This window comes from Alligator sinensis, unplaced genomic scaffold (genome assembly GCF_000455745.1).
Source record: "Alligator sinensis unplaced genomic scaffold, ASM45574v1 scaffold815_1, whole genome shotgun sequence".
Lineage (NCBI taxonomy): Eukaryota > Metazoa > Chordata > Crocodylia > Alligatoridae > Alligator > Alligator sinensis.
The window spans coordinates 18,685-42,475 of NW_005843778.1; the positions used below are offsets into that span (position 1 = coordinate 18,685).

The 23,791-nt window shown below is 46.4% G+C and overlaps 2 protein-coding genes and 2 gene segments (V, D, J or C); 2 read left to right on the forward strand and 2 right to left on the reverse strand.

Annotated features, from left to right (window-relative positions):
- Positions 1-5,239: 5,239 nt before the first annotated feature.
- LOC106723401 lies at positions 5,240-5,806 on the reverse strand. The segment is given in 2 exon segments: positions 5,240-5,574; positions 5,669-5,806. Coding segments are annotated over 2 exon segments (450 nt in total).
- A 3,243-nt stretch (positions 5,807-9,049) lies between these two features.
- Positions 9,050-9,982, reverse strand: LOC112548932. The segment is given in 2 exon segments: positions 9,050-9,393; positions 9,898-9,982. Coding segments are annotated over 2 exon segments (390 nt in total).
- A 3,797-nt stretch (positions 9,983-13,779) lies between these two features.
- LOC102375765 (olfactory receptor 6X1-like) lies at positions 13,780-15,289 on the forward strand. Its single transcript, XM_006039141.2, has one exon. It carries the CDS (start codon positions 13,803-13,805, stop codon positions 14,772-14,774), a length of 972 nt encoding a protein of 323 aa, XP_006039203.1. The 5' UTR covers positions 13,780-13,802; the 3' UTR covers positions 14,775-15,289.
- Positions 15,290-16,907: 1,618 nt separating this feature from the next.
- LOC102376016 (olfactory receptor 6M1-like) lies at positions 16,908-23,193 on the forward strand. Its single transcript, XM_014527655.1, has 2 exons — positions 16,908-16,976; positions 22,240-23,193. Exons 1-2 carry the CDS (start codon positions 16,908-16,910, stop codon positions 23,191-23,193), a joined length of 1,023 nt encoding a protein of 340 aa, XP_014383141.1.
- Positions 23,194-23,791: the final 598 nt, after the last annotated feature.

The window sequence follows — 23,791 nt, forward strand, 5'->3', positions numbered from 1 at the left end:
CAGATCAGCTCTGAGCCCTGGCCCAGGGTGAAGTAGAACATGTAATGCTGCATTACACCTGTTGACCTTCCTGTGCAAAGTTGCAAAGTTTCCAGACATGCTCTAGTTTGTGTGAGTTCCTATACATCTTGTCTCCATGCCAGGGTCCCATTGCTTGGATTAATTTCCATCACATAGCAGGATTGACGTGTGGCTTTAGGAGTGATGGTCCAGGAATACATATGTAAAGCCAGGTCTTTTGGTGATAACTTAAATTGAACCAACTCCATATTTCAAAGTGTTTTCAGACAAGCTCGTAAGATCCAATGCCTGCCTCATATGTAGGGCAGTTCTGTCTAATGCAGGTGTTTAGTGGGTTTCTTTTGAGCAGAAGCAAGGTTGGAGACTTGTAGCCATGATGGTCTAGGAAAAGTATGAGGCAAGGATTTGCTTTGTTGTGGGATGTTCTTTGAACCACAAGTTCAGTTGGGAGACGTGGTAGACAAGTTTCTGGCACAAAGGGCCCTTTCTGCAGTCTGGAAAATAACTTTGTGGGTTGGATAAGTTTCTTTCTGTTGGACCTTCTCCAAGCACAGGCTATGAGTGTTGCTGCCCCTTGTTCTCATAGCTGCAGAAGGGGGGTGGGGGTAACAGAGGTGGGGTGCATTCGGGGAGGCAAAGGGTTCTGTCTGTGTGGCAATTGGTCGGTGCAGGGTGTTGTGGCTGGTTCCCAGCTGACCTTGGTATCGGCTGAGGTGTCTGTGCTGGGTGCAGACAAGTGTAGAGGGTGCAATGGGTGTCTCATGATCTCCCCTGTGGATCTGTGGGAGCTCTGAGGGCCTAGCTGTAGCTGGTAGCTGCCTTGGTATGTCTGCGCTGGTGCTGCAGCCATCAGTACAGTGCCCATGTCATGTATATGGCCATGGGGTCAGACTCAATGATTGGTGCATGGTTCCCTGGGGTCAGTGTCTAGATTCATGGTGCTGGCTCCAGGGGACTGTTCCCTCCCCGCCTTTTTCAAGAAGGTGAAGGGCCTGAGCTTGGAAAACTCTCCCCAGAGTGGGAGCTGAGCAGTGCTGCAGGGGCAGGAAGGGCTCTGGTGGTCAGGGCCTTGGCTGACTTCAGCTCCTGCCCTTGGCTGCTGCTGAGAAGGGATTTGGTGCAGGGCAGAAGGCTGGAATGGGTGCACAGCTGGGAGCACAGCTCCAGGGAGGTGTCCCTGGACACGGAGGTTCAGCTCTGGGGAAATGAGGTGGAGCGGAGATGGTCCCAGTGTCTGAAAGTATCTGTGTCAACTACTCCAGCCCTTTCTCTCAGGAGTCTGCTTGATTCAGTTGCAATAGTACCATTTGGAGATGGAAGAATCAGTGACAGCACAGGTCTCTCCTGGCTTCACCATCCCTGACTCCAGCTGGACCAGTGCCATTGCAGAGTGGGCACCTGGGGTCAGTAAACCATCCAAGGAAATAATCTGCAGCACAATAGATCCAGGCACCTGACCCCCATGGGCTCCTTGTTTCTCTCCTCTCTCTCCCTTGGACTCTCAGCTGGGAGGAGACAGCAGGGAAAGGAGAACTAAAAAAAGTTTTCTTTCTCCTTCCCAGTGAGTGCTGGAGACTTCCTACCAAAAAGGATTTGGCAGGGCTGGGACTGGGCAGGAACTGAGGGTCTGGGACTCTGGGGCTGTATTCACCCAGAAGCCCTCATGGAAGAAGTGAGTATATGGGATCCTGAGCTGGATTTAAGAGCTGCCAGGCTGGGACCAGTCAGTGCAGAGTGGTATCACCTCTAGGACAGGCACCCTTTTCATACTGTCAAGGTAAAAGCTGCACTGAGCTTATAAAGATGTGCTCATAGGGCATAGCCTTCCCTGCAGGAGAAGTGGGGAGGAGGACAGCAGGCTATCTTGGGTCCTAGCACGCCCCTAAGCTTGTAATCACCTACAGCTGTAACTCCTCAGGGACTCGAAGCCCTGGCACTGGCTGGTGTCTGGTGGATGAGAGGGTTTCACCTCCTCCTCCTCAACTTGTTGGAGTCCCAGCACCCAGTGAGGTCAAAGTTGTCTCTTCGATGGGAAGATATAGGGAGTATCTGAGGGAAGGGGCTGCTGCCTGCCAGGGAGAAGGCTGGGAGCAAGGGCTATCCAGGGTCAGGCTACTCTCTGTATTACAATTGGTCACTCACTGTAGGGTGCATCTGGGCTCTGTCTCTAATAGGGTATCTGTGCTGGGCACAGGTAGGTGTCAGGGGTGCAGTGGGTGTCCCATGCTCTCCACAATGCAAGGGTCATTCTGGCTGGAGCTGGCAGCTGCCTTGGTGTGTCTGGGCCAATGCCTGGTGCAGTGGTCTGTGGGAAATGAGATGCCTTAGCTCCTGATCACCATTAGTTTATGGGAAGGCTGGTATTTGCAGGAGTGTCAAGGTCTTACTCATAGTTGGGCTTTAAATTGAGGTGGCTGGGGTAAGTGCCAACTTGATTTCATTTCTATTCATTTGAAGCAGCTAAATTGTGAAGATGCTTTTGAAAATCCACTACTGCCTCTCTCTCCTCTCCTGCCTGTTCAAACCTGGGACTGTAAGAGCAGAGTTGGGCATAGAAGGGACTTTTCCCTCCCGATTCCTCTGGGATCTCTCTTTCTCCTCTAAGGACAATATTCCTTTCAGGATCTAATGAATATTTTGCTCTAAAGAGGGCTGAGACGTGTGTAAGAAGAGTTTTGCTTTTTTGTGCAGCCCCTGCCCTGCTCTGTGTCACTGTGTCTCTGGCACAGTAATACATGGCAGTGTCTGCAGCTGCCAGGGAGTGCAGCTGCAGGGAGAACTGGTTCTTGGAGTTGTCTGCAGAGATGGTGGTTCGGCTCTGGAGTGATGGGTTGTACTTATTTTCTCCAGTGTTATAGGGATAGATCCGTCCCATCCACTCCAGCCCTTTCCCAGGAGGCTGCCGGATCCAGTGCCAGTAGTTATAGCGAGTAGTGATCGCAACTCCGGAGCCAGCACAGGTCAGGGTGAGGGTCTCTCCAGGCTTCACCACCCCAGGCCCAGACTGGACAAGCTGCACCTCAGCCAGGACATCTGAGAAGAGGGAAACCAAGTCAGCCAATACTTTACTGGATGTGCACCTATTCCCCACTTCAGCCCCCAACATGGACACTCACTTTGGAGGGCAGAGAGGAAACAAAGGAAGAGCCATAAGGATCCCATTTCTCTTGTCCTACAAGACAGAAAGTTTCCCAGCATGCAGGAGGGGGCAGAAAGGGGCTGGGCAGTGACTGCGGCTCTGGGGTCCAGGGGCTTTATTTATATAGGAGCCCCTGGGTAGAGATTTGCATGCGGGTTCCTGCTGTGAGTATAAGAGGTGCCAAGCTGGGAGCCTTCAAGGCACTGTGCTGTCTGCTGAGGGATGAGGATCCCCTTTGTATCATGGCAGACAGGAGCTCAGCTTGTGCTTCATGGGGAGACGGGTGTTTACTAGGGCTGTGCGAGGCTTTGGCCCATGCTTCAGATCCGAAGAAGCTTCACTTCAGCATCCAAAGCAGCATGTCCAGATCGAAGCGCTGGCTTAGGGCAGGTTCAGGCATAGAGAAGAAGTCTGTATCGGGTGTCCCTGTAGTGAAAGTGAATGGGAGCTGAAGATGAACCCAGAGTTTTGGCAAAAGGGCTGAGAAAAGTCTGTGGCTTCTTCCCATCCCCTCTAGACACCACCAGGGGAGCCTGGGATTATACATGGGATCCTGGGGAGAAAAAAAGACCTGTCTAGAAAATGTATTAAGAGAAAGATCCTCATCCCATGGCCTGAGACTGACCAGACCAGGGCAGCAGCATCTTCCAAAACTGGTGCAATGAAAACCAGGTGGGGCCACGTCTCCCTTCCCTGGTGACACGAGGAAGTTGTGCAGTGAGTCCCTGGACCCAGATCCTTTCAGGTGCAGTCTGGGCACAGACAGGCAGATGGGCACAGGGAGCTGCTGGGCAGGGGCTGCTGCACCTGTTTTGTGTCCCTGGAGCTGCTGCAGCAGGCACACAGAACAACCCTCCTTAGAGCCCCTGACTCCTTCTCCCTGGCCCCTTTCCCTGCACTGCTGTCTTTTCCCGGGGGTCAGCACTACAGGAAATGTCGTGATGATCAGGGTTGAGGAGGGGCCCCAATGCATATGTTTGTGGGGAATGGGGCTTCCCAAGGCATTTGGGCCATTTCTGCACTTGACTGTATCTAGGTACTGGGGGGATGGCCGGTGGAGGCCCCTCCTGCCCCTCAGACCTCAAGGAAATGGTCTCCAATAAGTGCACATTTCTCATGTGACCAGACAAAGTTTCTTTGGTCCCCCTTCCCTTGCTGACATGTGCCTCAGCAGGGCAGAGTCCATGTGCTCCTCCCTGTGCAGCTCCCAGCACTGGGTCCTGATCACCCTCGGCGGGAGGGATGGGTCAGCTGCTGCCCCCCAGGAGCCTGCACTCAGAGCAGGCTCTGTCTGCAGTCACCTGAGTGCTGGCTCCATGCTGGGGTCTCCATCCCTGCAAGGCCTGTTGTCTTGCTGCCTCTGGACTGGGTGTCCAGGAATGATGCCTTCTCCAAGGGCCTCACAGCTTCTTCCTGGTGAAAAGCTCCCCAGAGCCTTAGGGATACAGGGGGGCCTCAACCCTTCATAAGCACTGGTCAAGCATAGGGAGTCCCAGGTTAGGAGCTGTGATGAGACCCCAGCTATCCCTGTGGAGAAGTCTGAGCATGGATATGGGGTTTGGTGAGACGAGGATCCTGTGAAAGTGGACAGAACCTAGTGTGTCACGGGGGTTCAGGAGCCTGGTTTCAGTGGCCTAGGTGATTGCCAGACACCCAGCTTCCCCGAGCATGAACACTGCCCTGGTGTCCATACAGCAGAAGGCCTGGGAGGTGGGGCCCCAGAGCTCCTGATGCCTTGAGCCATTGATAGGCAAGGCTTTTCCACCGTCCATGGATCCAGAAATGCATGTGTTGGGAGCTGCTCAGGCAGGACTGGCCCATGGTTGACCCTGAAGCACTGCCCTTAATGGGTCCATCATGCATCTCATCTAGGGTTTCCTCTTCTGATGCACATCAGTGGAGGAGGGTGCAATGATGGACAACTGGGGACCCCTGTCTGAGACGTGGAGCAGCAAGTGAGCAGATGAGACGTAGCTGTGTACCACACACCTGACCTGAGGGCCAAGGCAGCAGGAGCTGGAAAGCTGGGCAGTTTGGAAAGAGCTTCCCCTTTTTGCACAGCCCCTGCGCTGCTCTGTATCACTGTGTGCTGGCTCTGGCACAGTAATACGTGGCGGTGTCTGCAGCTGTCAGGGAGTGCATCTGCAGGGAGAGCTGGTTCTGGGAGGCGTCTGCAGAGATCTTAGTTCGGTTCTCGAACAATGGGTCGGGGAGTGCTTTTCCCACCGCCGGTGAATATGCTCCAATCCATTCAATCTCATTTAGCCCCTTCCCAGGTCCCAGCCGGGCCCAGAACCAAACATAGCTGTTGTCAGTCAGGGACACACCAGAGACAGTGCATTGCAGGGTGAGGGTCTCCCCAGGCCGCACCACATCTGTGCCAGACTGGAGTAGTGTCACCTCTGCGAAGGCACCTGGGAGACAAAAGACAAGACCAAAACAGAATGAGCTACCTGCTGCGCCTGGGGTGTGGCCCCACATCATTCCCCATCTGCTCCAAGAACTGACCTGTGGGAGCAAGGAGCAGCGGGAGGAAGAGCAGGAGAGCAGCCATCCCGCTATGGGGTGAGTCAGACAGAAAGGGGCCAAACAGGACTGGGCAGGGACTGAGGCTCTGGGACATTTACCCAGGAGCCCCGGGCAGGGATTTGCATGCGAGTTCCCTTGGGAGGATAAGAGCTGAAAGCATTGGACTCCTGCCTGCACTGGGCAGGGCGTTTGTGTAAAGGCAGCATCCTGCAGAGTTGCTTTGTGAGCCAGCTGTCATGGGCTTCCCTGAATTTGGCTTTGTCTCCACAGTCCAGGCTATTCAGGCTATTCACCTGTGACCTATTCAGTCACAGGTGTGTTTGGCCTCAGGAGGTGTCTCCACTTAATCCGAGAAGGCTCCTTGGAGCATTGTTGTAATACGGGCCCCCCACACACTCCTTACAGCTGCCACCAGTTCCAGCCCTTTCCCTGCTACCTGGAAAACCAGTTCATATTGCAGTTTGTGAGAACGCAGACATGGTGCAGGTGAGGCCTAGCCCAGCCCTACGCTGCTCTGGCTGCAGCCTCTGAGGGGTCTCAGGGCTCCTGTGGTGTGTGAAGAAGCTGCCGGGGAGCGCTAGGCTGTGTGATGTGGAAGTTATCCGTGTGTCAGAGCTGATCCGACATTCAACCAGGTTTATGTTAAACCAGTTTCAGGCATTTTCAAACCGCTTTATGTGCACTGAGCTTCTGTTCTGTTACAGGTTTAAACCCGTTTCTCATCACTTAAACCAGTTTATGTGTAACTTCTATCCCTAGCCTAGAAGTTCAGTGCACAGAAACCATTTTCAAAATGCCTGAAACTGGTTTAACATAAACCTGATTGAATATAACATCAAAATTAACTCATTTGGGTCAAACCGGTTTATTAAACTTCTGCCCCAGACCCCTTCCTAGTTCAAGTTAAATCAGGGTCTCCCAGCATCCCAGCATTTTGCAGCACTGGGCTGGGCTGTGCTGTAGAGAGCAGGGCTGGCCCTGCCCTTTGCTCCCTAGCTGGAGCAGTGAGGGCTGGCTTGCTGGCCTCACTGACTGGCCCACTGCTCACCCCTGGCAAATGCCTGCTGGGGTCTGGGGCCAGGGATGGGGGTTAAATGTCCCTTCCCTCAAATACAGAGCTGCCCTGCCCTGCTTACTTAGTGCTGGCTATGACTGTGGAGTGCAAATCCCAGAGCCACCTGGAAGCAGGAAGAAGAAGTAATGAGAAACCCTGCAGAGTCCTGCTGCAATGACTGTGGACTGCCAATCCCACAGGCCTTGCGGGCAGCAGGAGGAGGAAGCAAGCACACATCCCATGCTGCCTATGTGCCAGAGACCTGTGCTGTAGCACCCCCTGGCTTCTGGCTTGAGCCACTGCAGACATGGCTGAATTTCCCAAATCAAAAGTGAATGTCTTCCTAGACCAGGGGTGGGCAAAATACGGCCCGAGGGCCCGATGCAGCCCACCAGGCCATTTTATTTGGCTCGTGAGGCCCCTAAAAAATTTAGAAAATTAATATTTAGCTGCCCCTGGCTGCCTGTCATGCAGCCCTTGATGGCTTGCCAAAATTCAGTAAGCGGCCCTCCACCCAAAATAATTGCCTGCCTTTGTCCTACACTATTTGCATATGGATACTGTAGTCATCTCAAAAGCCACAGCACATCGGTGCTGCAGGGTTTGCTGTTCTCTGGAAAGCATGAGCTTCACTCTTGGAGAGGGTGGATGGTTCAGCGGTAAGGGCACAACCCCAGTACTTGAAAGACTGGTTCTTCCATAGGCTTCCTGTTTAGGTTTAAGCATGTCACATAACAGCTTGATCCTTCTGTTTCCTCTGTGTACAGTGGGGATTATCACCCTCCCTGAATTCACAAGTATGATGTAATCATGATGTAATCATGAAGATGTTAAATGCTTCTAAGATACCATGATGAAGGGCACCATCTAGGAAGCCTATGTAGATCAAGCTTCTCAGGGCAGCAGCGGTATCATTGTGCTTATATCCACTACAAAACTGAGTTATTTATTTTTTGGTCCAGTACTGCCAATATAAGCTAATATCCCTCCCACAGTCCCTTCCCACTGGGGTTGGGGAAACTGAGGGATGGAGTTCAACTGATTTGCCTCTGAGACTACATTACATAATACTAAACATCACATTTAATGAACTAAAAGTGAAAACCCCATTTAAAATCAAACGGAGCCACAATAGACACAGTCTGTCAGAAGACCTGCTTGCATTTTATCTAGGAATATGTAGCAAGGTATCAATAGAAAGAGATGCAGAGAATAAATGCATTTATTTACCATATTTAACTGCATATCACATACCTCCTAGTAAGATACGCACCTTGTTTGGGGAAGGCAGAATGAAGGGGAAAAAGACGTTTCTAGTTGTAGCTGAATTCGGGGGAGCAGACTGCAGCAGCTGTGGCTCTGTGAGGATTAATATTAGCTTTGCCCCTGAAGCATAAACTCTGCCCCTTGGAAGGAAATGTATGGCAGCCATCGTGCAGCGATGTCTCTGTTTATCCAGCAAAAACAAATCAACTTCCCCACTTATGACTCACCTCAATTTTGGAGGGCTATAAAAGGTTTGTGTGGTATGTGAGGAAAGTATAGTAATTGCACCAGCAGACTATAGCAACTTCCTCTCATGAATACCTATAACATGAATAACATGGGACTTACGGCCATGCCCAGAAGTCACCCCTACCATCTGAATAAATATATTTTCTAGTCCAAAGAGCTCATCTAAATAGTCAAGACAGGGAAAATCCAGCAGTTAGGTGACAGGCCTTAAATTACATAGCAGTTAGCATCAAAGCCTAGATTAGATGCCACTTCTTGCGTCTCCCCCTCCTTTACCTTTTTTGGTGCCAGGAGCAGTGGAAGACTAAAGGTGTTCATAGGGAGAAAGTACTGGAAAGCAAAGGGCTCTTTGTAGCAATGAAAGGTAGAACAAAAGTAATTTTTGTTTTAAAAAGACAGGTAAATTCATGTTAAAAATAAGGTATACTTTATTTTAACAGGGGAGCAAGGAAACGCTGGAACAAAGTTCTCAGGAGAGTGGTGGGTTTTCCAACTCTTGCTGTTTTCACACTGGGACTGGATAATTGGAGTCAAACCAAGGTAGCTGACTATCTGTGAAGGTCATGGGGTTAAATTTAGACCACAGAGTATGTCAGGAGTTTGGACTGTTTGGTCAGATGATCCTTTCTATCCTGGGACTTTGGGAGTGATGGATTTAAGGCCTAAGGATATGTCTGCTGAAGTCACTGGGGAGACCACATAGGCTTCAATGCCTCCTGGTTTGGGCTGGTACCTCAACAAGGAACAGCATTACAGTCATGTTTCTAAAGCTGGTTCTGGGCCAGGATGCATTAGGTCTCAGGGTTTTGTCCAAGCCTCCAGTCACTGTGGGCAGCACAGTAATACACAGCACTGTCCTCAGGCTGCAGATTCCTCACTTCCAAGTGAATTAAGCTGTTGGCATTGTCCCTGGTGATCTTAACACGCTCCTGAAAAGCCCGCCGAACGTTGGTAGATGTGGTGTCTTTGTTAGCCTCCCCAATCCAGCTCAGTCCCAGACTGTGGGGCTGCCGGACCCACTGCATCCAGTACTTGGTAAAATCAGAGCCAGAGTATTTGCAGGAAAGCTTCAGGGTCTCCCCAGGCCGTTTAACTTCTGACGGTGGCTGGATCAGGGACCCTTGGCTCTGGACAGCTGAAGGTATAACAGTCTTTGTTAGTAGATGGCTGAGTAGGAAGTGGTGGAGACAAATTATAGCAGGTGGAAAGATGCATGTTGAAAGGGCAGAGATGCATACAGTCCCTGAAGGGACAGAAGGAAAAGCAACAATTGCTAGGTCCTGCAGTAAGATTCATGGATAGGAATAGTGAGCTAGTTGGATATATATACTAGTAGAGGTTTAACCAAGGTCAAAGTGGTCCCATCAAATAATACATGCCAGCTTCTATAGCCAACTGCACACAAAGCTGTTATGCCTCCAGCTGCCTTTGAGCCACAACTTTGAATAACCAAGGCTTGAACTCACACCTCTGAAGCTGGACTGAATTGCCTGAACTGCTCTTCTTTTGTGCCTCGTTAGCTGTTTCTCCCCATCTCTTTTCTACTTAGGCACTATTAAAAATTCAGCAGAAAGGAACAGGAGATTATGGGAGGAGGAAGCAAGAGGACCATGCAACCACTGTATGGTGCTCTACTTACCCCAAAAGCAGCTCAGCAGCACGGAGATGAAAAGGAAGGAGCACATGGTGAAGGGTATGCAAAATGACGGCACAAAATTGCCAGAGGGGAAAGGCAAAAGAAAAGGCCTTTTCCAGGCTGCTTTTAATGGGGAAAGAGGAACTTGCATTTGCATTGGGGAGACTATAAAATCACCCTGTCACTCCCATTGTCCCATATTTTTGCTATCTCTTTGTCATACACTCTTTAGGTATTTTTGTGAATGGCTGTGTAGGATTTTCTGGGCTGTTTTTATAGTTGGTCAGACTAGGTGAATACAATGGTCATTCTGGCCTTGCAGTCTATGGATATAAGTGCTGAGGTTAAAACTATTCATGCTGTTTTTAGATGCTGAGTTTTACTACGAGGTTTAGACACCCAGAACGCACCTCCAATTGCAAGAGGGACCTAGCACCCACAGCACCTTGGAAAGTCTCAGCCCAAAGGAAAGGACTTCATCCTAGTCAGATTGGACAGTAAGTCCTCATTCATCCTATCAGTAATTTCACGGCTAGATCATTTTCAGAAACAGCTCTGAGCGTTTTAAACTTTAGGCAACCACTCTTGCAAACGCTGTCTTAGTACTTTCTTATGTGTGTGGTTTTTTGTTTTGTTTTGTTTTTTTAATTTGAGTTCAGACAGATAAAAGGAAGGAAAGTTTACCTAAAAAAAACTTGTGAAGTGTGGGGAGGGAAACAGAGGGAAAATATTACTTATTTAATCTTTCAGGTCTGAAACACACTGCCTTCAGTCGTATCTATGCTTTTGCAGGGAGGGAGACATCCACACCAGTTTTGTGAATGAAAGCAGTTGCTTATACTTTCTAAATAGACTTCTTTGTTACAGGGATTGAATACGGTACCTCAAGTTTTCAAGTAGCTCTCAAAATGTAGCAGCCAGCAAAGACTGTCAGAGTACAAGTAAAAAGGACACGTTGAATTTAGCGGTGCTATGGGCTACCCAGGATTTACCACACAAATTGGGCAGTGTCTCATCTTGGGCCAAAAGCCATTGATTTTAAAAGCAGTCTGCCTCTTGTGAGAAGACTGAAACCCTGAAGGAGGATGTGGTCAAAGCTGATGGGGCTTTCTCTCTCTGATGTGGAGGGTGGGAAGGAGAAACAAGAGTAGGAAACACAGCTGTGAAATACTTCATCTATATGTGTTTTCTTCTGATCCTTTGGTGCCATCTGGAGTCCACTTAACGTTGATTATTATTCCAGTCCTCTGGTGAAGAGGTCACTCCGACTTTCTTACTGCAGAGAGAGGGAAGAAAAATAGCTGAATAATAAACCAGACGCAGGGAAGCTGTGGAGATTCAAATGCACGTTCAGTTTAGGAAACAGCCTCGAATTTAGAAGATCGCATCGATCACATTGGAGTGATGTTGGTTAGCTATGATGACCCAGGAAATATGCTAGAGGAAAGGATTCTTGTAGGCAATATCTGTATTGGACCAGGTGCATGATTGGGAGATATTTTAGACAAGCTTTCAGATGCAAGGCAATGTACCCAAAGATGGCAACCAACACTGCTGGATGACCTGGGCTGAGTCACTTGGTCATCACTTGTTACTGACTCTCTTCTGTAGAAATCACCACACCAAGTATTTCTGTGGAGAGCTTTGCTTTCAATGCTTTCACATATTCCAGTCAAGATGGCGTGCATGTGTGTTGACAGTGGAAAAAGATTTTATTGAGAATTTCCAAGTAGCTGTAGTCATACATTTAAATGATACTAGTTATAAAGCTTGTAGAGACTTTAATGATGACACAGGTCCACTAAAAACACCTTCAAAGGAGTAGAGCTGTTGGATGCTCGTACACAGAGTCCCACAGATTTAGTTGTGGCGGTAATGAACCAGTGCATAAATCAACCCCTGTGAGGAAACTCTCATTTTAATTTAATTTCCCACAAGACATCTCTGAACTGGGGAGGGAAGCTGATCAACTGCCACATAAATGTGCCTATAAATATCAGGTTCAAAGACCTCAAGTCTTCAAAGTAGTCTATGAATGTGTTACTGACTCTCTTCTGTAGAAATCACCACACCAAGTATTTCTGTGGAGAGCTTTGCTTTCAATGCTTTCACATATTCCAGTCAAGATGGTGTGCATGTGTGTTGAAGGTGGAAAAAGGTTTTATTGAGAATTTCCAAGTAGCTGTAGTCATACATTTAAAATATACTAATTGTAAAGCTTGTAGAGACTTTAATGATGACACAGGTCCAGTTAAAACACCTTCAAAGGAGTAGAGCTGTTGGATGCTCATACACAGAGTCCCACAGATTTAGTTGCGGCGGTAATGAACCAGTGCATAAATCAACCCCTGTGAGGAAACTCTCATTTTAATTTAATTTCCCACAAGACATCTCTGAACTGGGGAGGGAAGCTGATCAACTGCCACATAAATGTGCCTATAATTATCAGGTACAAAGACCTCAAGTCTTCAAAGTAGTCTATGAATACTAAAAACCCTGACCTACTACTTTGACTTAAGTTTCAGACGTGAGGTGAGAGCTGTATTTTACTACCTTTATAATACCAGACAATATGAGCAATATTACAATATTATAATAATAATGACAATATTATTATTATTATTATTATTATTATTTATTTATAATACCAGTAAATGAGCAATATATTGTATGTACTTGGGATCAAAGTTGTTGAAGCAGTGTATATTTTTCACAAGTTTACTTCTCTTTACAGTGTCCACTTGCTCTTACTTAAAACTTTGCTTTATATCCTTCGTGCATTATCAAAAGTGGATTTTCACAAATTTCACATTACAAAATACAGATACGCCCTTAATGTGCCTTTGTTTCAGTGAAATAGTTCTTGTAAATGTTCTCCAGTTTGTTTGTTTGATTTTTAAGGCTGGGTTTTTTTTATTGGGAAAAAAAAAAACTTGTATTTTTTAATAGGTTTGACCAATAACTAAATGCTGCTTTCTTAAGACGTTGTTCCATTGATGAAGATCATAATGTGAGTACAATGTTCTGCATTATATTGCAATATTACCAAGTGGTACATTATTTCCCTGACAATATGTATGTGTTCACAAAGACAATAGCAGGATAGCGGTGTGAGGGAGGATGGGTGGCTACTATGTGAAGGAAAGCAGATGGCTAGGAGAGAATATGCAAGAGATAACATAAGAGGAATAAGGGTGTGTGTGATAAGGGGAAATCTGCCTGGATGTAGAGCTGCAGACCCTGGCTGACCTGGAAGGCCAGTCTGCAACAAAGCCATTTACATCAGAGATGAACTACCCAGAAGATCAATATACTTGGCTGTTCATAACCCAAGAGGTGGGCTGTCTGGGAACTGTGCAACTTCTTGCTGGAAAGGTTCCTGTCCCTGCCACAATTGTACATGTACTTCATCACATTTTAACTGAAAATGAACCGCTTTGCAAAATATGTTGATGGGCATGAATTGGGAAATCCTGCCTGAAGGGAGAGAGTGTGTTTTGTTAAATGTCCTTGACCAGTGGAGATAGACAGATAGATAAGAGTGAGACTATATGTACTGTACGTTGGTTGGGGTGGAGATATCCAGTGTGCACAGGAATGGAGGGATAGATGGGGGCTTAGGTGCAGAGAGTCTGTATATTGTAGGACTGATAGGGTGTGTGGGGATGGTTAGATAGATATGGGGGAAATGTGGGTTGGGTGGAGATAATCTATAAGAAAATAGATATACTTTGGGGATTGGAAATGGCATATTTGGGGTTAAATAGATATGTGTGTATGGGTTGGATTGAGATGGGAGTTGCATGGACTTACATGTTCCATTAAAGCCCGTGAAGGCATGAGAGCTGACCCCTGGCGGGTGTTTTCCTCTTTTTCTAGAAGAAGAGGCCCAGGGGTAAAATTCCCCAATGCAGGTGGTAAATCAGACCTTGGTGACAGAGTTTATCCTTCGAGGCTTTCCTGGATCCCCAGTGCTGCAGACTTCTCTCTTCACAGTGGTTTTCTTCATGTATGTACTCACAATCACTGGCAACATCCTCATCATTGTCATCATCCTCCGGGATGGCCGTCTGCATACCCCCATGTATTTCTTCCTGGGGAACCTCTCCTTCCTGGAGATCTGGTACATCACCACCCTGGCACCAAAGATGCTGGCTAACTTCCTGGTCCAGAAAAGGTCCATCTGCCTCCGATGCTGCTTAACACAAGCTTTTTTCCACTTTTTCCTGGGTGCCACTGAGTTTTTTCTGCTAGCTGCCATGTCCTTTGACCGGTACCTGGCCATCTGTGACCCGTTGCATTACACTGCCATCATGAGCAGTGGGCTCTGCTGCCGCTTAGCCCTGGGGTCCTGGCTGGGGGGCTTTTTGACAGTCTTTGTGCAGACCATCCTGGTATGTCAGCTCCCTTTCTGTGGCCCAAACCTCATCAATCATTTTTACTGTGATGTGGGACCCTTGCTGACTCTGGCATGTGCTGATACCCGCCTGATTGAACGGATTGTGTTTGTGGTTGCCACCTTGGTCCTGCTGAGCTCCTTCACCTTCACTCTGATATCATATGTCTTCATCATCTCCACCATCCTGAGGATCCCTTCCACTCAGGGACGGCAGCGGGCCTTTTCCACCTGTACGTCCCACCTTACCGTAGTCTCCATCCTGTATGGGACCGTCATCTTCATGTACGTAAGGCCCAAAGTGAACTCCTCCTTGGAGCTGAACAAAGTGGTGTCTGTGTTGAACACAGTCATAACTCCCCTCCTCAACCCTTTCATCTACACACTGAGGAACAAAGATGTCAAACAGGCCTTGAAAAAAGAGCTGTGTGCAAAGAAGTACTCAGTTACAGTATTGAAAAGAGCCAATTCCCACCTGCTGTGAAGTGCTACTGCTGTAGTGAAGTCAAGGAACCAGATCCCCAACTGGGTGTAGGCTAGCATGGTTCCTCTGGAATCAAAGGGGCTGATCCCCCATGGCTGACAATAAGCACGGGTGCATGACATATATTTGGGTTATGTTTATATTTTAAATCTTTAGAACCAACAGAATAGTAAGGATTTGCCCCCATGATGATTTGCATCAGAAGAGGCAGCTGAAGGGTTTTTTTTTTTATAGAAGTGAGGTATCTAAAGTCAGATTCTACCCCACCTTATTAGCTAAACAGACATAGATTCACAAATGTGAATTGCTCCACTCTGCTCAAGTCCCTGCAAACTAGTTAATGAAAAGAGGAGCAAGTCCTCATCCTCGCTGCTGCTTTTGGGACTTGCACAGGTGACTGGATGCTACAAAAGTAGATGCACTAACATTTTCAGGACGTGGACAGAAGATTCACACTTAGGAAAAGTCTACTTAGAAGCCTAATAAGTGGAATAGAGTCTGGCCCCTCTGTCTTATTGGACATGCATGTATACCAGGAGTAATTCTTTTATAGTCCTGTGGGCTGATTTTCTTTCCATGAATACTGATGTGAAATGGGAGCAATTCTGTTTCTGTTTACACACCCAGTCCTACTCTCCTTCGTGCTGATGACAATGAAGATTAGGTCCATTAGAATCAGCTTCAGGCAGCACCTTGCAGGGGGAATCCAAAGTTGGTCTACCAGAGTCTAAGTACCGTGTTCACTCAGTTGCATGGTATAAAATTCGACTTTAGTCTGATTTGCACTGCTGAGTTTATGCTGGAATGGAAATTGAGCAACAGTAATGCTGCAGGTCGGTATTACAATGATGTGGAGATGAGTGTGTGGTCCTGCAGGCTCTGCAAAGCCCTGGAGATCGTTGAGACTCAATATTTGCCATCAGTGACTTTGTAAATAAATATCAGACCCCAAATGGGTTTTCTTGCTTCCCCTCACCAGTCAAATGCAATAGGATCAGAGCTTTCTGCTGCTTTAAACTTATCAGGGCTCCAACAATTTGCAATGATTCAAAACAATCCTCACCAGGCAAGGATTTGGAGGTGGCTACTATTCTGGAATTTGTTTAACAAAAGTTTGACTTGTAAGAGTGAGCTTTGCATGATATCTCCAGGGGCAGCCAGGAGGTTAGGTTCTTAGCTCCTACTGACATTGGCATTGCTAAGATGCTTTAAAAAATCTTATTTCCAATGCAACCTAGGAAAAACTGTACTGACCTAATATTTTAACGTGTCACCGTACATGTCTGCTTTCTTGGGGTATGCATTTTCTAAAGGTATTTTCATTGCTTGGTTCAAATGCTTCATAATTTTTTATTGTCAAATATATTTTGTAAAAAATCCTATGATAAGCAATTGTGTGTATATTTTCAATATTTAAAAATGCATTTACCTAAAAAGGGGGTGCGAGTGGGGGCATAGGAAATAGACTTCCGTGTTTCAATTGACTCCATGTAGCATAATCTTCATACTGGGTCCCAGGCTGTGTCATTTTTTTAGTCACTTTTCTTGGTGGTTGAGAAGCAAATATCTAAATAGATCTCTGAAATAATAAGAAGTGACCTCTCCATGCCATGGCTATGTCACTGGAAAACTAAGTGAGACGGTGAAGTTATCTGGACTAGAGGAAATGAATGTCTTCTTCCACTCTGACCAGTTACCTTTAAAGAACTTGTAAAGTGTTTGGTGGGTTTCTTTTTTTTCAATATATAAAAGAAACCCTTTTCTTATTTAAAAAACAAAATGGGTTTGGCGTTTTCAAAAGAATGGTGGTATTTTTTTTTCAAAAGACATTAATTTCTCCTTGAAATTGTTCCATACATGTCAGCCTGTCTCTGTGTTTGTACACGCGTGCACACACACACACACACACACCACACACACACACCACCCCCTATCCTATGCCTGGCTCTATATGCTTCCAACAATCTGTCTCACAATACATTGTAATTTCTGTCTTGTTTTGCATCTCACTGTGGGTGGGTGTGTTTATATATAAATTAATGTTAAGACACTTTGTGGATAAGTAGGTTTTGGAAACTTATGAGAAAAATCATAGAATTGTAGGAAGTTAGGATTGGAAGGGACCTCAGGAGCATGGGCGAGTGGTGCATCCTGAGTCTGGGGGTGCACCTGCCAAAGCTGGCAGCACTGGGGATGGAGCTCGTGAGCACCCACAGACACCAACAGCGGTGGCAGGGATGGAGCCCATGAGCACCTGCAGACACTGGTGGAGTATCGGGGATGGCCCTGTCAGGGGGAGCATGTGCCTCCCCATTCCTCCCCTATGCATCGCCTATGCTCAGGAGGTCATCCAGTTCAAACCCCTGCTCAAAGCATGACCATCCCCAACTAGATCATCCCAGCCAAGGCTTTGTCTAGCTGGGTCTTATAAATCTTCAAGGATGGAGAGTCCACCACCTTTGGATAGTTTGTTCCTGTTCTTGACTATCCTCCTCATGAGAGGTTTTTTTTTTTTCCTAATATCTTACCTAAATTTCCCTTGATGCAACTTGAGAATGACCCCTACCAAAAAATAAAATATTAGTGTGGGAAGTGTGTGATTGTTAATACAGTTCTGAGAGAAAATAAGCACACACTTACACCCATTCACACACAGTTATTAATCCAGTCGGCTTCCCTGATCTCTCCATGATAATTTGGAGATGAGATAAAATGTTTGTCTCAGCCCAAGCGAATTCTGTTCTACCTGCACTGCCACTGCCTTCCTCATAAACCCTTCCTGAAAACAACCTTAACTTAGTGGTGACACTGTAAGATTAACCATTTTTGGCTTCTAAGACTAGATTTTTTTTTTCTTTTTCTTTTTGTTTTACTGGACAAGATACTCCCTGTGTATCCTCATTCTCATTTGCCTACGACTGAGACGGGCTATTCAGAAAGCTACTGGTGTGTGGGAGTTTGGAGCTGAGGAAGGAAGTAAAAGTGATGCAATGAGTTTCTGATGAATGGGATCCAAATGGAATGAAAGCAATGTTTCTATGATGCAGTTCCTGTATATTGCCCATGCATTCAGTTTCCAGGCTTCTTTGCTACATGGGAGGAAATCTTTCTGTCTCTAGCTGGCCAGTTATGACCAGGAATCCCAGTTTTCCGTTTCCTTTGTAAAATGGAGTAAACTGTGGATTTTACCTTTTCCCCAAGGCAAATGTGGATTTCTCATTTTACTGGAGAAACCATTGGATTTTGTAGTTTTACAATGAGCTCCCTGCAGGCGGGCACAGTTCCAGCTTGCAGGGAGCTGGGAGGGAGCAGGAGGAGGGTGGTCAGGCAGCAGGCATCATGTGCATGTACATGCACTTGGCCCCAGTCAGCCTGGAAAGCAGCTCCCACACATAATTTGGGGGCGGGGGTTGAGGCCCCATAGGGAAGGAGGGAGGGAGTTGGGCATGGCTGGGGCTGGGAATGCTGCCCAGCTGGGCAGTGCCTGGGGCTTGGGGCCACAATGTTCAGCCGCTGGGTCATGGCGGGTAGTGGGATGGGGCCATGGCTGGCTTGTTTAGGGGGTGGGGGGCAAGGCTGGCTTCCTGCCACTGCACACATTCCCAGGGGGCAGGGAGGACCTATGCCCCCAAGATCTGTGCATGGGGCAGGGGCTGTCCACTGCCTGCTTGAGGCTCATGCTTCCCCACTTGCTGCCGTCCCTTGAGGCCTCTGCAGCCCAGTGTGTGTGTGACCCGGCACTTCAGGGAACAGCGAAGCTGCGCAGGAGGCTTCCTGCCACTGCGAGCTCTGCAATTCCTGCATCCCCTGTGGGCAACCCCACGCTGCTGGTCCCTCTGTAGCTGCGTAGGCAGAGACCCTTCACCAGGGAAGCTGGAGCTCGCAGTGGCAAGCAGCTTGCTGCATGGCTCCACTGTTCTTTGTAGCTGTGGGTTGCACAGGGAGGATAGCAGGGTGGGAACCTGTAGCAGGCAATGTGCAGCCCCGCCTCACACACAGATGTCCCCTGTGCTCCCCAGGAGTGCACACCAGAGCAGGGAGCAGTCCCTTCTCCCTGCCTAAGTGTGCAGTAGGCAGGCAGTAGCGGGGAGCCGGGCTTTGCTCCACTCCAGCAGCCACCACCTCCTGCCAGGGGCAGGGGGTTGTGGACTGGGACCCTGGCCCCATAGCCCTAGCAACTGGGAACCCCCTCCAATAGGGCTGTGGGCGCAGGAGCCGGGGGTGGGGGGTGAAGGGGCACCAGCAGGGTCAGGGGGGTGTGGGTAGGGAGTGAGGGGTACTAGCAGGTCCAGGGGAGTCAGGGAGGGGGGGGAGCTTTCATTTTAATCACAGATTTTGTGACTTTTATCAGAGAATTTGCAATTTTTTTATCAGGGAAAACATGCCTATCTGGCATGTGTGCAGTTCTGTAGGGTTTGTTTTGCGAGAAGTTAGTTTAAATAATTTCTGATAGCCATGTGCATCTTCCAAATAGCAGAGGGAAATTTTGAACTGGTAAAAATTCTCCTGGTTTCATTGATCTCAACAGGTCTATGTCAGATTAGATCAACTGATGCTCTCCCTGTCTTTATTAATGTGTGGAATTTCTTATATAATTGATTGACAAAATCAGTTTTTCATACTATTTTCCTAAGAAGATGATGGCATATTAATGTGTGGAATTTCTTATATAGTTGATTGACAAAATCAGTTTTTCATACTATTTTCCTAAGAAGATGATGGTCCTCATTTAGACTACCAGTTTATTAAAGAAAAGTTGCTTTGGTTATGAAACAGAAAAAAAACTTGCTAATTTTCTCTTTAACTCTTTTGGAAACATTTTCATTTCTTTGGGAAATCTCTTGGAGCTGTATAATTTGATATCAGGTGAGTATTCTTTCATGACCATTAGATTTAGGTGGACTGTTTATGATAACTGGATCTATTCCTTCAGTCCAATTATTCATAGGCTTGATATTATGGAAAAGATGACCTAGCAACATAGTTTTATGGAGTCATCAGTTATGAAATCAGAAGGCACAATTGTGGCTACATACATAATTGGATGTCTTATATTACATGGATAATAGACTTTCCTTGAGTAACTGTTTTTTTTTTTTAATTTAAACAGACCTATGGTGGGGTAAAAAAGGGAGAGAAATCTATTATTGAGCTTTGCAATGATGCTCACTGCTTTCAGTTGTTCAGAAAAAGGGAGCACATGGTTGAGAATCCTATATGTTTGTCTGTTTTTAATAGCATAGCCAATTAGGATTCTGCTATGTCCTTGCGATTTCATTTTGTTGGTTTGGTAGGGCAAAGAGCAAAAAAGTATAATAAACTTTTGCAGGGGAAAGGATGGGTGGGACAGGGAATCCTAATCTTTTCTTTTCTGTTATCAGCAGAGATAATTTAACATGGGCCCTTTTTTAATATCCAATAAATTCCCATTGGACATTTGCCTCAAAGTCATTAAAAGTTGCAATGCCAACAACACTGGTTATTCCCAGAAGGAAAAGGAAAAAAATAAAAAGCGATGTAGGGCTGAAAACAGAATTATTCAACAACGTAGTGTTGTCTGCAGGGCTGAGCAGAGTGGTCTGTTAAAATCAAATACAACTGGAAGACAAAAGAAGACACGTCTGAAAGATCTGAGGAAAAGAGAAACAGGACAGAGAGAGAGAGCCTATTTGGAAATCTCCTGTCTTCCATCTTATTCAAAATTGCCTGCTTTGTGATATTTAGCAGGTTAGGGGGTTCATCTGTGACTGCTGCTTGTGTGATGTGAATACCACAATTTGCATTCAACGAAGGATTAGGATATTTTACAGACAAAGAGTTTAACTTATTTTCATTTTCATGGTTTTAGAAGGGGCAGAGAGGATTTTGATATTCCTTATGAAAATAGAAACATGTAGCACATACACCCATTTCAAAATCCTCTTCTGCAGACAGTTAGTTATTCTAGAATATAGAAAATAGCATCTAACTTGTCCTAGTTTTTGGATGCCGCTGGTGGATGCACAGCTTTTAATACATTTGTGATCTTTGGTCTATTTTCAGAAGAAATAAAATATTATGGAAATAATAAATATCCAGTGACCTGTAGGTTAGTGGGAACTTTTAATTGGATACTTTTGCAGAGGTCCTCCATTCCCCACACCTTGAACTGATGCAAAGAGTAATTAAGCTATCAAATCATAGACAGTTTAGGAGTTTAAGTTATTCAATAGTTTAGGTTATGGAAGTGGAGCAAAGAGAGTTCATTTTGTTTAAATGAAGAAATACCTAAAGGAACACAGGACTGGAAGGGGCAATTCACTACTGCAGGCAGTTGTTAGGTAACCCTGACCAGGTCTTATGAATTTTACTACTCTTGAAGACTCTAACGAGCTGTGGCAAATCGCTTCTGTAAGTATTTGTGAATGGCTCTGTTTGGTGGGATGTATATCAGTTGTCTTTGTCCATTGCTGGTAGGAAATAGCTAAGGGGGAAAGTGTGATATCACAGAAACTGGCAGTAGCGTTATGGAAATGAACACTTGGTAGTTAAGTATACTTTTCTTACTTCTCTTTTTTTGAGATCCCTAAACCTAGCATTGATCTGTGCTTGTATTTCCTAGAAGAGAATACCTGAACAAATGCAAGATGCTGGCCCTAGATTAGTCCCAGACTGCAGGAGGGGAGTGAGGTTGGTTAATACTGAGAAGGGAGGCAGGCAGGCAAGGCAGGCAGTACACCTGAGTGCTATTCTCTGCCCTGCGCCTGCCTTACTCTTTGCATGGATTTGTCCTTTACAGCTAAGACTCCATATCCCTGCTAGTTCTGTGCTGTCTTAAAGTGCCATGTGTGCCCAAAGTGGGTATTGTATACTTTTGTGATGTAACAGGCCTTTGGATAAACCAGAGGGCTTTTCTCCTGGAGACTTCCCATAATGGAAAACCACTTCCAAAGGCATGGAAATTAGTGGGGCACCTTCTGAAAGTCAACTGCAGTGCCTAGCTCTCCTATTTGCCTTTGCAAAAACTTCAAGAGGCCCATTTAAAACTACTAAAGTATACATTTGTATATACCCAGAGAGGCTTGCCTATCAACATTGAATGGGAACAGATAGATGGCTGTGAATGAGGATGGAGGAATAGATGGATGGGTGGATAAACGGAGAAACCTGAATCTATTCATTGTGCAATGTAAGTGGGGGAAATAAGGTGAGGTTGCAGTGGTTTCCTCATTTCAAATAGCATTGTATTTCTATTATTAACACAGGGAGATTTCTTCCTGTATAAAGAGAGTGTAAGGGGATGGTATACTGTATGGGTCAACAGCTAGCCCTTAATGGCATAGGCAGTCAGCTATCCAGCTGCTTGGTAGATGCTGCTAAAGGAATGGTGCATATATGCAGAGTGATGCATTAATAGTGGGATTGGCCTCTGCTGTTGTGTTTATTGAGCCTCAAGTAACTGAGAATTCATTTATCCTTTCTGCAGGAAAAACATGAAGGGAAAAAGGAAAATGAAACCACCGTGGATGAATTCATCCTCCTGGGGTTCACTGGGGTCTGGGAACTCCAGGTATTTCTCTTTGCTGTCCTCCTGGTCACCTACATAATGACCCTGGCTGGGAACCTCACCATCATCAGCATTATATGGGCTGACCACCGCTTCCAGACCCCCATGTACTTCTTCCTCAGCAACCTGTCCTTCTTGGACATCCTGTTCACCTCAGTCATCTCCCCTAAGATGCTTATAAACTTCATGATGCATAGCAAGACCATCTCGTATGGTGGCTGTGTCGCTCAGTGTTATCTCTATTTCCTGCTGGGGACGGTAGAGTTCATGCTGCTGGCGGTCATGTCTGTGGACAGGTATGTAGCCATCTGCTACCCTCTGCGCTACACTACTATCATGAACAACAAGGTCTGCTTGCTCATGATGCTGGGGTGCTGGGTTGGAGCTTTCTTTTCTGTTCTCACCCCAGTCATTGAACTCTCCCGACTGCCATTCTGCAATGTGAATGTCCTGGACCACTTCTTTTGTGACATTGCTCCCCTGATCCAAGCCTCATGTGCCAACACACACTTCTTTGAGATGCTGGCCTTCATCTCCTCCTCTGTTGTAGTGCTCAGCTCCCTAATCCTCACATCAGTCTCCTACAGCTACATAATCTCCACCATTGTCAGCATCCCCTCTGCCACTGGGAGAAAGAAGGCCTTTTCCACCTGTGTCTCCCACATCACTGTGATCACCATTGCCTATGGCAGCTCCATCTTCATGTATGTTCGTCCTGAGCAGAGCTACTCCATGGACTTTGACAAGGTGGCGGCTGTGCTGACCACGGTGGTGACCCCTCTGCTCAACCCCTTCATATACAGCCTGAGGAACGAGAAGGTGAAAGAGGTCCTGAGGGAATCCTGGGCCAATTTCAAACCTTATTTCAAATAACAATCTTTTTATCCTATCTTGCTCCAGTTTACTGTACTCTAAGCTACTCTACTTCTTTAAACTAGTCATGTCAGGAAGCCCTCATCCTAAGGAGTGTAAGCAAAGCAAAATGACAGTGTGATTTGTAGTACCCGCTAAATAATACTAGCTAGAACAGATAACAGGAGCGTTGAAACCCAGACACTAGCAACCAGGTTATGCACTTTGGCCTGTAAAGATTTGCAGTACACATTAAAGCTTGCCACACCACCTGTCCCATGCTATATTTGTCCAGAGTGTTGCTAGTTTAAATTAAGATGTGTTATGGTAGCATGCTTATTGTGCTGTGTAGAAATACCCAGCTGTTCAATGGATGCTGTACGAATACAGAGCTAAAAGAAGTCCTGTTCCTTCACCAAAAGCATACAAATGAACTAATTGCAGTGTTTTATTCTGGAAAGCCAGACAAGTTTATTTTTTAGTATTAAAGGCTATTCAAGTCTACCTTTTGTTTTCAAGCCTAGTTTAGTCCAATTTATACTAAGGGAAGTTTAAGTTAGCAATTAGAAAAATCTTTCTCACTAGGAGGGTAGTAAAGCACTGGGACAGGTTGCCCAGA